The 15,542-nt window shown below is 43.3% G+C and overlaps 1 protein-coding gene across 5 annotated transcripts in view; it reads left to right on the top strand.

Moving 5' to 3' along the window:
- Positions 1 to 15,542, top strand: part of POLK (DNA polymerase kappa) — a 151,634-nt gene that overhangs the window by 111,394 nt on the left and 24,698 nt on the right. For all 5 annotated transcript variants that reach the window (XM_068248729.1, XM_068248759.1, XM_068248768.1 and 2 more), the window contains 3 exons: positions 4,218 to 4,384; positions 6,619 to 6,651; positions 13,179 to 13,275. In XM_068248729.1, the coding sequence (XP_068104830.1) occupies positions 4,218 to 4,384; positions 6,619 to 6,651; positions 13,179 to 13,275 (297 nt within the window). The remainder of the gene's footprint in view (positions 1 to 4,217; positions 4,385 to 6,618; positions 6,652 to 13,178; positions 13,276 to 15,542) is intronic.

Raw genomic sequence — 15,542 nt, forward strand, 5'->3', positions numbered from 1 at the left:
TTAGTGACAAGACAATATATATACTGTACAGCGCTGCGTAAGATGTTGGCGCTATATAAATACTAAATAATAATAATAAAAATAATATGGACACTGGTACAAAATACAGAATTGATCATTACAATGACAAATGTAACATGATGAATACAATGTATAAGAGAGTGCAAGCTAAAGACAAATAACAATTTCCAAGATACAAAAGAGTGAGAGAGCCCTGCCCTTGGGAGCTTACAATCTAAAGGAATGGGGGAAACAAGAGGTGGGGAAGTATGCAGTATCCTTTCAGGCAGTGTGTGTTTAGATTATCTAGTAAGGAGTATAACTTGGCGGGAGATCAAACGGGGAATGGCCTAAGTTAGAGCATATGCTTTTCGGAAAAAAGTGCTGTGGAAAGGCATTCCAGAGGAGGGGTGAGGCAGGTGAGAAATCTTGTATACGTAAATGTGAGGAGGTGATTCTAGAGGAGGACAAAATAAGCTCATGAACAGATCTGAGATTGCAGTTGGGTTGGTATCTGGTATGTGAGAAAAAAGATGAAAATCTAGTCACATTGAGAACTCTCCATCTCTCCATAGAGTCTTCTCAGGAACTCTCTACATTTTCTCAAGGGTGTTTGAATTTTTACTAAGGATTGGGGAATTATTAATGATTTTATATCTCATGTAAAGCAGAAAGTAGAGCTTAAGTCTGCTCCAACTATGATATCAGGATTTTTCTGTTTTAGCTATTTTTTTTTCAAAGGTTCTAGATTATTTCAACTTCGGCAGGCATAAATAATGGCGGATATTAGATGGTTGACTTCCAAGCCACCTTAAAGGATAATGCCCTTTTCTGTGATCTTTTAAGACCCGGTTGACCTGATATAGAAAGTCTCGATGTACCAGAATATCCACTTTAACGTTCTCATTGTCACCTAAGTTAGATAAGAAGTAGGTTAAAGCTTAAAATTTAAATAAGGGTCTTCTTTTCTGAAGGGGATTTCTTGAATAAAAACTACTGTACTGCTGTATTCTGTTCCTGAAATCCTTTAAGTTTGAATATTTCTTCTGTACTGTTATTTAGTCATTTGCTTTTACAAGATAAAAATGTATACTTCATTCCCTGTATTATTTTATAATAATATACAATTGTGCACAATAAATAAATAAAATCTGTTGGCAAGGAAAATCGTTAAGCCATTGCATACTGTTAGACTTGAGTTACAGATTACCCAGCAAGCTCGTGGTGAATCAGAACTCCTAGGAGTGTGTAAGGAGCTAAAAAGGACCAAAAAGTCCCCTTACTAAAAATTCTTTGCAAAACAAAAATGTGCCTTCTTAAAACATTAGGTATTTGCAATTATTCAGGTTGGAGTGAGCATATGATGTCTCCCACAATGCATCATTGCTGAATATGCAAATTTTCCCTTTGTTGTCCCTGGAAACGAAACATACCTGTTTGCCTGCCATTCACGTTCTTGAGGAAAAAATAGGGATGCCTCATAGGCAATGCAGATCTGTCTGCAATCAGTTGTCATGGTGGGCACGTAGCAGAAACGGTTGTCGGACCAATAAGTTGTGATTCAATAATCCTCTTGCTTCACAGTTTAGGTTTTAAAACTTCTGATTGATTTGAAGAGCCCATTATTGGGAGAAGATAGTTGTTTCAACATTTGTCAGATGTTGAGGCTCTCACCCGCTTTGTAGATAAGTCCAGAAACCTCTTTCCCTTTGGGAGTAGATCTACTGTTATCTGGAAACACACTTGTAGGCAGGCGTGACAGGCCAAGTGAAAAGTGTGCTCATCTTCAGAAACACTTGGGGAAACCGGGGCTGGCGCTACCATAAAGGCAAAGGGAGCAATTGCCTCAGGGCCCCAGAGCCTGTAGGGGTCCTAACGTTTAAAAATAAAGGCCGTGAGGCTAAAACGTTGTGTGTTTTCTGCTACTATGGTGTAAATAAAGACACAGCTAGAATTACAAAAATCCAGGTTGAGACATTGCAGGGACCCCAATGAGCAACAGTTAAGTTAGGGGATGATTAGGGGGGGGGGGGGGTTTGAAATCTGGCTACAACATAGGGCTCCTACTGACGCTTTTTGGTTGGGGATATCTATTGAGGCCCCCCCGGGTTAAATTTGCCCCAGGGCCGCATTGTTACTAGAAGTGGCCTAGGTGGAAACAAAGAAGTTTAACCAGGTATGGTGCAGGAATGACAGCCAGCACGTCGTATATCATGTTAAACTGCCCTTAAAGTCAACCTTAAGGGCTCGTTTCCACTAGGAGCGGTGCGATGCGGCTACATAGCCGCATCGCACCGCAGGTGTGCTGAAACACATGCACGCCAGTGGAATAGTTTCCACTGCGTGCATGTTGTGCGGCGCGGAGCGGTCCGATATTCTGCAGCATGCTGCAGATTTTCTCATGGCCGCAATGCCCGCAGCCGTGTCCCATCTCCCCAATACACTTCCGCATCGAGAGATGCGGAAGTGATGCGGCCGGTGGCGGAAGTGATGCGATGCGGCTGCGTAGCCACACTTGCATCACTTCGCAAGTGGAAACGGGCCCAAACTCAAACAAAAAAGCCAGTTTAACTTACCTGGGGCTTCTACTGGCCACCTGCGGCTGCCATGTGCCCGCGCCGGGACAAACCGATCCTCCAGTCCCCGGCAACGACAGTTTCATTTTCAGCTACTCAGCCAGTCAATAGCCACTGCGCATGCATGGCCCTGGCTGTGTGCGTCCTCGATCGCGCTCCCATCACCGGGAGCGTCCTGCGCAGCCTGCAACCTAACCCTGCATTGTAAGCATTCCAATCTAATCCTTAATGTTTCTGCTGTAATAAATCTTATCTCAGCCAGACTGGCTCTACTTGGTGCATTGCCTACGAGAAGGAAGCTTGTCATCTCCCTTCCCACATTCATGCTCCTCACTGATGAGAGCAGTTCAGGGTGACAGGGGGCTGAGAAGGGAGAAGCTGCTGAAATCTCATCTATGCTGTGCTCACATGTGTTTACATGCAGGCTGATTGTGCATCAAACGATATGAAGAAATTGCATGCTGAATATCAATCGTTTCTTGATCCCCCTTTTTTTTTATTTATTTTTTTTATTCCTCACTTTGCAATGCATTGATTTATTTATTTCCTCCTTTTTGCTAAAGTTCCTCTTTAATGTGTACCTGAACTCAGACCTCCTCTCTGCTCTAAATGATGCACAACAGCATAATAACCTTTACAGAAAAACATGTATTTGTTACAGCTGATACAAATCCTAAAATAAATCTGCACAGTTTCTACTTCCTGATTCATGGAAGCAGACATATTGTTAACAGCCTGTATTTTCAAATGGACTTATCTGCTTATTTGCCATAGGCAGTCATGTGACACGGGGGGATCAAATTACACAAATGAGGGGGAATTGGACAGCCTAAACTCTCTGAATACATACAGGGTGCATTTTTCTATGTTTTCCTTCAGTCCTGTGCGAGAGTTCAGGTCCACTTTAAAGATTTATTTTTGACTCTGGCCGACTTCACATTGCAGGTTGGCGGTGCGACCACCAAAAACAAGCCCTTGGGGATCACCACGTTAATACTCGTAATCCCCCATCTGGCATCCGGCGAAGCAGGAAGCGACGCTCCCTTCCTTTTTGGCATTTGATGATATGCGCGAAAGCATATTGCTAAAATACTCTTCCGTGTATGCGCGACGCTGAAAACTGCGCGTTACCATAGACTTACATGTCTTCTGGTCCACGGCAGAAGCCGCACAGAGACATAGGTATGGACGCTCGTTAAATAGGGCACTTCCGGCGCAGTGTACCGCAACGTGGGGAGTGTGAACTACCCCATATTCTTTCATTAGGCAGCAGTGGGGTGCTGTAAATTTACTGCATGCACCGCCTCAGTGTGAAAGGGCCCTGAGGATTATAGTTATAGGCCTGAGAACACTGCATTTTAAAGCGCTATGGGGGACAAGTCACTGTTGATTTTGAGGTCATAACCTCAGAAAAAAAGTATAATAGATTTGTTAGACAAGAAATGGGGGGGGGGGGGGGGGGGGCTTGGGAATCTTCCCTGTAGTTGAGTGGATATAAGATTGGCAAAGATTCCTTTTATCACATACGGTACTTAACGCTGTTTAAGCAATGTCTTTACTCACTAGCAGTTACTGTTTTGTTTTACATCCTGTCCAATGCAGCCAGCTGTCTGTAACATGTGATCTGCTTTATTGCTGCAGGTTCCAGGCATTGGGAAAGTAACCGAGAAGATGCTGCAAGCACTTGGAATTACAAACTGTACCGATCTTTACCAGCAGAGGGCTCTGCTGTCACTCCTATTTTCTGAGATCTCTTGGCATAACTTCCTAAACATTTCTCTGGGCCTTGGATCAACACACATAGAGAAGTAAGCAGATGCTTGTGTTCATGTGTTTGCACAACATCGTCTGCATCTTCCATAGCTGTTCACACAGCGAGTCTCATTTTGACACTTCATTAAAACTGAATTTAAAAAAAGGATTTAACATGGGATGCTTTGGGCATGTAGTTTTCACTGAGGCAGGGCTCACACTAAAATGTACATGCAAATGGGTGAAAATGCATTAGCTGCACATCCAATGAAAGTCGGTGGAGAATTGCACGTCTGCTAAAATATGATCTGTCCACCCCCATTGTCACTAGGAGGTCCCTGCCCTGGTGAGCTTACAGTCCAGAGCAGGGATGTTCAAAGCCCGGCACACGGGCCGCAGTTCCTTTTGTAGTAGCCACCATTGCTTGTTTTATTTTGTAATTGCATGTGGATCTTAGACTGTTTCTGGGGTGCTGCATGCATCAACTGTTGTCCTCATACGGCTGGTTCACTTCATTAGGAAGTCCCCCTCACCAGAAATCGCTGCTCTGCCTCCCCCTCTGCTCTTCAGTAGTCTCAGTGTTTGCTAGAAGACTACAAAAAAAATGGCAGCTGGTGTCTGCGCTCTGACATTTGTTACACTGGAAAACACGTCTGCGAATGCAGGCTTTGGTGGCCATTTTCTATAGTTTTACAGTAAACACTTAGACTACGGGTGAGCAGGGTAGGGAGGCAGAGCAGTGACTTCTTGGAGACCAAGCGTTGCGACTAGCCGATCACATCATTATAATTGTTGAGGTTTGCAGTGCCGAGTTGCCAATGTGAGGAAGAGGGGAAGCAGAACTTCAGACATGGTGTGAAGGAGGAGCGGGCCCAGTATAGCAGTAGCTACACCTGTGCCAGAAGCAGCAACCACTATGCCAGCAACAGTAAAAGCCATTAGCAGCTGCCACTGATTAGTAACCCTCATTGTGCCAGCAGCAGTAACAGCCAGTGATTAGCAGCTACCACTGTGCCAGCAGCAGTAACAACCACTGATTATTAGCCGCCACTGTTCCTGCAGTAGTAACAGCCACTGATTAGCAGCTGTATAGCAATAGCCACAGCTGTGCCAGAAGCAGCAACCTCTATGCCAGCAACAGTAAAAGCCATTAGCAGCTGCCACTGATTAGTAACCGTCATTGTGCCAGCAGCAGTAACAGCCAGTGATTAGCAGCTACCACTGTGCCAGCAGCAGTAACAACCACAGATTAGTAGCCACCACTGTGCCTGCTGCAATAAAAGCCACTGATTAGCAGCTGTATAGCAGTAGCCACACCTGTGCCAGAAGCGGCAACTACTATGCCAGCAACAGTAAAAGCCATTAGCAGCTGCCACCGATTAGTAACTGCCACTGTACCAGCAGCAGTAATAGCCACCGATTAGCAGCTGGCACTGTGCCAGCAGCAGTAACGGCCACTAATTAGCAACTGACACTATGCCAGCAGTGGTGTCTCATGGAGATCTGAAAAGAGCCAACCAGCAAAGATTTTCTGCACTTGTGCTAGCCCTGGCCCCCTAGCAATCCCAAAAATGCTGAAATGGCCCCTCGGTCTAAAACATTTGGACACCTTTGATCTAGAGCAGTGTTTCTCAACATTTTATTGGTATGTACCCCTTTTAAAACCCTGTACTCACCAAGTACCCCCTAGCATAGTAAACATTATCACAAGTACCCCTTGACAAATATAATTTTAATCATAGTACATAATAATTAGTTCTAAACAATTTCCAAGCATGTACCATTGCTTTTAATTAGCTAAAACACCAAATTGGCATTTAAATAAGATTTATAATTTTCTGAAACTCTAAATTTGTTGTTCTTGGTTAAGTATATTAAGCCTGAGTACCCCCAGGAACCATCAGGAGTACCCCCTGGGGTACGCGTACCACATGTTGAGAACCTAGGATCTAGAGGGTAGTGGGTTGGAGACATTCGTGAGAGAGACACGGGAGTTAGATGATGAGGTAGGAAATAAATGCTATCTATAGCAAATTATAGGCTTGTCTGAACTGGTGTGCTTTGAGAGTATGTATTAAGATTTCCAGGCTTGGAGCATGGCGGACAGCCTATGGGAGAGCATTCCAAAGGAGAGTTGATGCTCGTGAGAAGTCCTGATTTACAAAATAGCTCATGTAGCAACCATATGTTACAGCCTAATGTAATGACGGGAGTGAGTGTGTAACTTCCCCTGACAGTCATGGGGGGAGTGAGATCACTACAATGCTAATGATATGTGCTTTCTTTGCAGGGATGGAGAAAGGAAAAGCATGAGCACAGAGCGGTATGTTCACTTGAAAGTGGGTGGAAAGTTTTGGGGTTTTTTATTACTGTCTATATTTATTGCAAAGCTCTTTCCTCTCTTCCTGTCTCTGCCACCTCCATGGAGCTTTGTGGCCTAAATATGAAATCTGGTACAGGTGGCGTCAAACTATATAGTATAACCAGTCTATACAATACTAAACATAATAACTAAAACAGTATAGTCATTTTGTACATGAGGACATCTTTGTTACTATAAATGAGATGTGTGTAACTTTGGTGTATTTAAAGGGATACTGTAGGGGGGGTCAGGGGAAAATGAGTTGAACTTACCCGGGGCTTCTAACGGTCCCCCGCAGACATCCTGTGTTGGCGATGCTCCGGCCCCGCCTCCGGTTCACTTCTGGAATTTCTGACTTTAAAGTCAGAAAACCACTGCGCCTGCGTTGCCATGTCCTCGCTCCCGCTGATGTTACCAGGAGTGTACTGCGCAGACACAGACCATACTGGGCCTGCGCTGTGCGCTCTTGGTGACATCAGCGGGTTCGAGTACACGGTAACGCAGGCGCAGTGGTTTTCTGACTTTAAAGTCTGAAATTCCAGAAGTGAACCGGAGGCGGGGCCGGAGCAACACAGGATGTCTGCGGGGGACCGTTAGAAGCCCCGGGTAAGTTCAACTCATTTTCCCCTGACCCCCCTACAGTATCCCTTTAAGCTCTCTGTAATTACATGCCTTTGTATCATGAAACCTTACAGATGTAATACTTATAAGTCCATCACATGTGTGTCTCTTTCGCTGTTTTGCAATAAAAATCTTTTTCTGATACTTGAAAACCTGAAGTCTTCCCAAGCAAAAAAGTTAGATACTTACTTAAGTCGGGCAGAAGCCTCTGGATAATCCAGAGGCTACCCGGTCTCCATACACCCCTATGTGGATGTAAGTGGTCACCAGTTGGATCACTTTTGAGTAAAGTCCTGGCAAAAATGAATGGGGAGGTCCTGACTGTAATGTTGCTATCTGCCGGGCCCTGTAAAATTACTCAGTTTATCCCTATGGAAACACTGGTCCTGGTCTCCAGTTGACCTTTTCTGTAGGGAATGACTGATTGGGCAAGCTTGAAAATGTGCCTTAGTATCTACACCATAAAGCATACATGCCAAACAGAAAGCAGGCCAAATCTGGCCCTCAGTTTCTCCACTTTGCACTATATTTGGCCCACTCTAGACCACCAGGGAAGCTATATTGGAAGAGAAGCCATTAGAACACCAGGGAAGCCATATGGGGAGGTAGGGAGAAAACATTAAATGCTAGGGAACTGTATAGGGGAGAGTGGGGGCATCTAGTCACCAGGGAACTGTATAGAGGAGGGATGTCCACTAGACACCAGAGAACTGTTTAGGGGTTGGAGGGGAGCCATAAGACATCTGAGAACTTCATAAAGGAGGAAGGTGGCCAGTAGACATTGAGGTTGGCCTGCGACTAGGTCCCAGTGTACCATTTCAGCCCACTTTGTATTTGAGTTTGACACCCCTGCCATTGAACCATACAAATGATTCATTTTTCTCCTTTGCGAGCTTAGGATGTACCCAGAACTGTTTTTAGCATACATATGGCCATAAATTACACGGAATCTAAATAAACTGTTAACAGCCACAAACGAGTTGTCTCACTTTATGATAATAATGCACACTGCTTTTGTCTTCAGCTGGCAGAACTCATTGTACTGTAAATTCTTGGCTTGCTTTGATCTCTCTCTCCAAGCAGAAAACATAGAAACTGAAAGCAGAAGTCCTCTTTTATTGTCTCACACTGCCCCCTAGTGAGAAGTGGCCATAAAAACATATTACAGCAGTACTACGGTAATTAGAAGCCAGGAAATGTAACAAAGAAAATTTTTTAAAAAGTGCTAAAATAAATTGGCCCGGAGTACTTGCAAGCCTCTAAATAAATTGGCTGCTAAAGGGTTAATCGAACTTCCATGAAGTATTTGCGCCTCATTCTTGTTTTGCTGCCTTACTGGTGTGAGATTTCACACATAGGTAGAACATGATGTGCTTACACACCTATGCCCTGCATTTTATTCTCATGCAGCGTTTGATAAGTCAGATTTATGTTTGATCTGTGCCTTTGTTTGACTTGCCATTCCTTAGTTTAGTTAGTTGCTCATAAGTCTATTGTGGTTATTCTGGGTTATAAAACAGTCCAGTAACAGGCGGGAATAGGTGTCAGATTCACCTATTGTGTTATTGGCACAGCTCTATTTTATTCACACTTTGATTAGATATCTTTCTTTAGAACACGCCTTATTTCTGTCAGGGATTTCTGAAAAAAGGTGTCCATTAACGGAAGGTAATTATCGATTGTTCCCATAAATGGGACGATTAGGGCATTTTTTCTCTATGAATTTGATTGTGAAATCTAACATTTAAATGTATTACATTTTCTGTTCCAATCGACTTTAGAATCACTTTTCATCATTTTTTGCCACACACTTGCACTGTATTCTTACAGTGTAACCGTAAAAATTTATAGGACTGTAAAAATCGAAAGATTGCATCTGATGAAAAAATTGTACCGTTAATGGTCACCTTTTGAGTTTTAAATCTTAACCACTATACTAAATGTGTCTCAATGTTCAATCTCCCTCCACCAATAATGCAACAAGATCACATTATTGATTTTGCTTCTGACACTGGACTCAGTACTGCAGCATCTTCCATGGTTTGCTTGTGGCAAGCTGTAGAGACGTCTAGTATGTGTACATAAGTAGTCATGTTTAGAAGAACTGGAGAACATGATGTGATTAGTTTGGTCAGGTGATAGATAAGTAAGTCTCTGATTTGCTAATAATAATCATGTGCTTAAAGTGGATCCGAGGTGAACTTTTTACTCATTGCATAATTGTGTTCCTTTCCTATTGTTTATAGGGCATTCCTCAAGCCAAATACTTTTTTGTTTTAATACTCTAATTCCCTGTAAACTAAATAAACCACGCCCACTGGTTTTCAGAGAGCCTTGGCAGTAGCAAGGGCTCATGGGAGCTCAGTCTGGGCAGTAGGAGGAGGAGGTGTTACTAGCCATTGATTTCAGAGGAGGAGGGGGGGTTAGGTTATTTTGCTCAAGATACAGATAAGCCTGCCTCTGTGTAATGTTTACAAACAACATGGCTGCTGTCATTGTATCACAGGAAGAAATAATCATATACTGTTGAAGCTGTTTGCAGCTAGATTTGCTGTGTAAACTCTAAACTTTAGCTAAGATATATAGACAAGTTACTTGTTATAGTTAGTTTTCCATCTCTGATCCGCTTTAAGCAGTATGTGATCACCACAAATCAGAGATTTGCTAATCGATCAGCTGATAAAACAAATCACATGCTTCTCCATGAGTTCTCCTAGACATGACCATCAACATTGCTGTGCTTCTGCTGCTCTGTTCCACCTGGTCAGAACTGCAGGTATCCACATGCTGTTTTATTTTCCTCATTCAAAAAGGTGGTCATCATATACAATGGGGTATATTAAAGTTTTTATTATCACCCACAAGTTATTCTGGTATATTGATGAAATGTTGTCAGTGTCATCGCTGGTCCCTAAGTGCATGATGTTAAGAAAATTGTCTAATTGTATCATTTATTTATTTTACAGATTATACTAGAAGTGACTAAAGTGTGAGATGGCAAAGGTTGAAGCTTGATAAAGTTCCTGCATTTGAAGGATAGTATTGCCCACCAAATTAATGAGATGTTGGTAGTTTAAGGAAATGATTTCCCATCTTATGACATCTTAATTAGAGGCAAAAGGAATTTCCAATTGGTTACATGTCCCGTCCCTCATAGATGAGCCAAGACCAGAAAGACCATCATTGATGGATAATGCTGCCAAAGTGATGAAAGTAGACTGGTTAATCCTGGAAGACAGACAAGCAACCATCCGAATCATCATGAATTGAACTGGGCTCAATTATGGTAGTGTGTGGGAAATGATTCATGATGAACTACACATGTCTAAAGTGTCTGCACGCTGGCTTCCACAATTACTAACCCCTTTCCAAAAAAGGAGAATTTTTTTTTGGTCAGGCACTATTACCCTTCAAATGCAGGAACTTTATTACTCAGTGAGCATCAATCTTTTCAATCTCAAACATTGGGTACTTCTGGCACAATCTGTAAAATTAATAAAGGCTACAGCAAGTTTATTTGGGGACCAATGATGACACTGACAACATTTCATCAAGATATCTTCTAGATCAGGGGTCCCCAAACTTTTTCCGCGAAGGGCCGGGTCAACATACTTCAGTCTGCTGGGATACCAGAACATACATAAAATGATGTTGAAAAACATTACATTGAATCTAGGTATTGTTTGCCCCCAATCATGCCCAGAGGAGACCTCCCAACAGCAGCCATTCAGTCATGCGGCGCCCGAAGAACATCTTTGTGCACCAGACAGTGAAGCATACTTAGGTGACAACCTGCCGTCCAATTGGACAGCAATGTCACCTGATGAACCTGCTTGGAAGCCAGCGAATTACTGTTCCCTGGCTTCTACAGTATGTGGATGGGTTGTGCTAGCACTGCTATTCTATATGCGGGCCACCGATATTTAAAGGTGCCGTGGGCCACATCTATTAAGTTATATATTTGGTGTTTGGGGTCCAGTGAAAAAGCTTCAGGAGGCCACATTCGGCCCGTCGGCCTTAGTTTGAGTACCACTGATCTAGATGGAGGAGAGGACAGAGCTGTTCCTGCCGCATTGTGACCCCAAAGGTCATAGAAGAGAAACTAAAGGATTGAAGGAGCTAGGAGCGGCGGGAAGAGGATGTAATGGATGCAACCTGATCCAGTCAAACACCATACACCCCCCACCACCCCCCTGGTCAGGGCCGGCTCAGGTTTTCTTTAATCTGATACTTAGTATGTTGACTGCAACAAGTTCAGGTACCCAGTAGCATAACTGTCTGTGGGTGTAGGGTTGAACCTCTTATCCATCACTCCTCCTGCTCTTCCCTAGCTACCATTGCCATATCTTGGGTGCTGTCGGGCTACGCGGAGTGGTGGAGGGAAGAATATGAAGTTGTTTTATATTAACCCATTATGGTCCATGTTGCAGTGCCTCGCTGATTTTTGCTTCATTTTTTGACAAGTTCTTCTCTACTCCTGTCCATCCTCGCTACCACCTGTGATATCACAGCAGTGGCAGCAGCAGGAGATATACCGGTACTTGAGCAAAGGAGTGGTGGCTGGAGATGGAGGCAGAGGAAAGAAGATGAGGACTGTGGCAGCTTGCTGTGGCAAATTTAAATAACTTTACAGGTGAAACTCAAAAAATTAGAATATTGTGCAAAAGTCCACTGCTTTCAGTAATTCAACTAAAGGTGATGCTAATATATGAAATAGACTCATTACATGCAAAGTGAGACATTTCAAGCCTTTTTTGTTATAATTTTGATGATTATAGCTTACAGCTTATAAAAACCCCAAATCAAAATCTCAGACCATTAGAATATTGTGAAAAGGTTCAATACTCTAGGGTCAAAGTGTCCGACTCCAATCAGCTAATTAATCCAAAACACCTGCATAGAGTTCCTATTTCATATACTGTATATTTCAAACTATAAGACACTCCTGACCATAAGACGCACCAGGTTTAGAGGACAAAAAACAAGGGAAAAATATATATAGTAAACCTGGTGCATCCATGGTGAAGGGGCATCTTATGGATTATGCCCCCTCTGTACCTCTTGCCCCCTTGTACCTCTTGTGTCTCCCTGTGTCCTCCTCTGTCCCCCTGTGTCCTCCTGTGTTACCCATGTTTCCACCTATTCTTGTGTCCTCCTCTATGCCCCGTTGTGACCTCCGTTTCTCCCCCTGTTTCCTCCTCTGCATGGGCACAGTACAGGGAGTCCCCGACATTGTAGCAGGTTGGAGGTTCGTATTGGAAGGCGTTCACAAGTCAGGACTAGAAGATGCAGTGACTTATTTTCTCCCAATTTTGGAGGGAGAAAAAGTGAGCCTTATGGTCCAGAAAATACAGTATTCGTTTCACCTTTTAATTTGAATTACTGAAATAAATGGACTTTTGAACAACAGTCTAATTTTTTGAGTTTACCTGTATATACTTTCCTGCACATATCTTCAGTGCACAAATCTTCAGTGTTCAAAATGAAGAAGGGTGATACTGAGGGCAGATAAGACTATGTTGAGGCCTGGTACTGCTGGACAAGGACATTGCAATACTAACAGAATGGCAGTTGTGAGGTAGTAGTACTTTATGTGGAGTAGTACTTTATGTACTGACAAACTGGCATCAACACAGAGGGAGAGGAGGGGAGACCATCTTTAGACTTTGTGAATACATCCCAAAGTACTGTAGAAACAGCACTGAGTGTTTACTGATTTTTGTGTTTTATGTTCCTGTAAACGTTTGGTTTAATGTTTTCCTACATGGTGGTTTTAGTCTTGGAAGCCGGGTTTGATATTAACATGAACTGTCTGTATTAAGTTACACTTGGGAATACAGAGTAGATAACTGATGTCTCACTCTCAGGACGTTCAGTGAGATGAGCTGTGCAGAAGAACAGTATGACTTGTGCCGGGAGCTCTGCAAGGATCTCGCAGAAGATCTCCATAAGGAAGGACTAAAGGTTTGAATAGCAGCACTTTATCAAGTCATCCTTTGCTACATGTCATGTCTATTGGGGGACTCTGTTCGCTTTGTACCTGTTTCTAGAGTAAGATCTAGGTTTATTTTAACCTTTTCAACAAGAATTCTTGTTTGTGTTAACCCTGGAAGAGCACTCTGGCTACATCACACTTTTATTTATCAAATTACAAAACCTCAAAAAGAAAAGTATGTAAGTGCTCTTCGATAAGCACAGGCAGCAAGCAGTCCATAGAGATTTTTGCCAACCGCAATGTGGTCAAGGCCAGTGGTGTAGCACTGATCAAGGCCCTGCTTTATGCTTTTTCCTCCACAAGGCCAACCTTTTTTTTTTTATTTTTTTTATTTATTTATTTATTTATTTTTTACATAATTTTTTCCAACCCTTTCATGTGCACACCACATTTGCGCCTTACACCCGATGGATCGTGAAATAATCGTGGCAAAATCATGGTACTGGATATAGATGGAAACATTTCCTAGTGGAAAAGGTCCACAATGGATGCTTCAAAATGCTGCACAGAGTAACAGACCAATTTACATAATTAAATTGTTTCATATCTTTTACATGATTATATCTCTCAGAAAGAATTGTACTTTAAAGTGTACCCAAATCGAAGCTCGGGTACAAAATGAGCTGCTTACCTAAAGAGAGGGAAGCCTCAGGATGTCCCCCGTCCAATGTCCCCCGTAACTGAGTGCCGCCCCCCGAAGATTACTGACAAGGTATTGTTGCTAATCATATTGGGGCACGCACCTTATCATCCTTCAGTGTGGTCACACAGTAGCTGCGCGAGCCGTGGGCTCTGTGCTACTGCGCATGTGCAGCCATGCTCACGTGGCTACTGCACGGCCGCATTGATAAGAGGAGCAGCATGCCCCTAATGTGGAGTGGGCTGAGCTCTGCGATAAGGGACCACTGACGGAAACCTCAGTAGGATCCTGAGGCTTCCCTCTCTTCAGGTTAAAGCGGTTTAAAACGCTGACAACATTTTCAACAAAAAATGTGTTTTCCTCCTTTTTATAACCCATACAATTATCATATTTGCTTTTGTGCACAAGTATTATTATTCATTTAGACATTATAACTTCCCAAAGTTCAGTTAATTTATTTTTAAAGCTGCTGGTGCATTTTATTCATAACTTTTGTCATTGTGCTGTATATGCTGCCAGCAGTTATTTCTGACCTGTGTTTCACCCCAGGACTCATCAGCTGAAGTCCTGCACAGCCAGAGAATGTTTACATAAATGTATCAAGTAAAGAATGTGTACACAAGATAAGCTTAACAGCAGTTCGGATGCGGGTTCTCCCTGCAGAAGAAAGAGTCAGCCCTGTGATGTAACCCTTTGAATGTTGTATTACTAAAAAAAAACATTGTGTTAGTATATTGTATGCTGTAAATATTCTTTTAGAGCAGGGGTCTCAAACTCGCGGCCCGCGGGCCATTTGCGGCCCTCGGTACAATATTTTGTGGCCCGCGCCGTCAAAAGCAAAAGAGACACGGAAGCAAACTATTTTACCTTATAGCTCACTTCAGTGCTCCCAAGTAATCCGCCGCATCCCCTCCACTAAACGAGGGCTGCAGAGCCCCCAAATCCCCCGGGCAAACATCCACGACTGTGCTGAGGGGCAGAGCTTCCAGCTGTAGCTCTGCCCCTCCTGCCGTCAATCGCCGCACGGATCTCCAACCTCTCCCCGCCCCTCTCTGTGAAGGAAGAGTAAAAAAGGGGCGGGCAGAGGTGGCGATCCGCCGCAATAGACGTCAGGAGGGGCAGAGCTGAAGCTGAAAGCTCTGCTCCTTCCAGGAAATGCCGGTGGACTGCCTCCACCCCCCCCCCCCCCCCGGGCGATTTGGGGGCTCTGCAGCACTCGTTTTGCGGCGGGGACACGGCGGATTACTTGTAATGGGAGCACTGAAGCGAACTATAAGGTAGGACACTTCATGTTCAGAAGAAATAATTAAAACTGTTAATAATGACATTTGAGTACTTTTTTGTGTGAAATCCCTTATGCGGCCCAGCCTCATCCTGACTTTGCCTCCTGCGGCCCCCAGGTAAATTGAGTTTGAGACCCCTGTTTTAGAGCAAAGAAGAAATTCTGGGTTATATTCCGCTTTTTAATATCTACTTTGAACCCAAATTTAGGCTTGGGATCGCTTTAACAGTGAAACGAATATAAATGTATAGAATATAAATGTATTTTTACCTATAATATATGCTTTTCATATTGTTTTCAAACAGGAGAGATGA

Source organism: Hyperolius riggenbachi, chromosome 1, assembly GCF_040937935.1.
Source record: "Hyperolius riggenbachi isolate aHypRig1 chromosome 1, aHypRig1.pri, whole genome shotgun sequence".
Lineage (NCBI taxonomy): Eukaryota > Metazoa > Chordata > Amphibia > Anura > Hyperoliidae > Hyperolius > Hyperolius riggenbachi.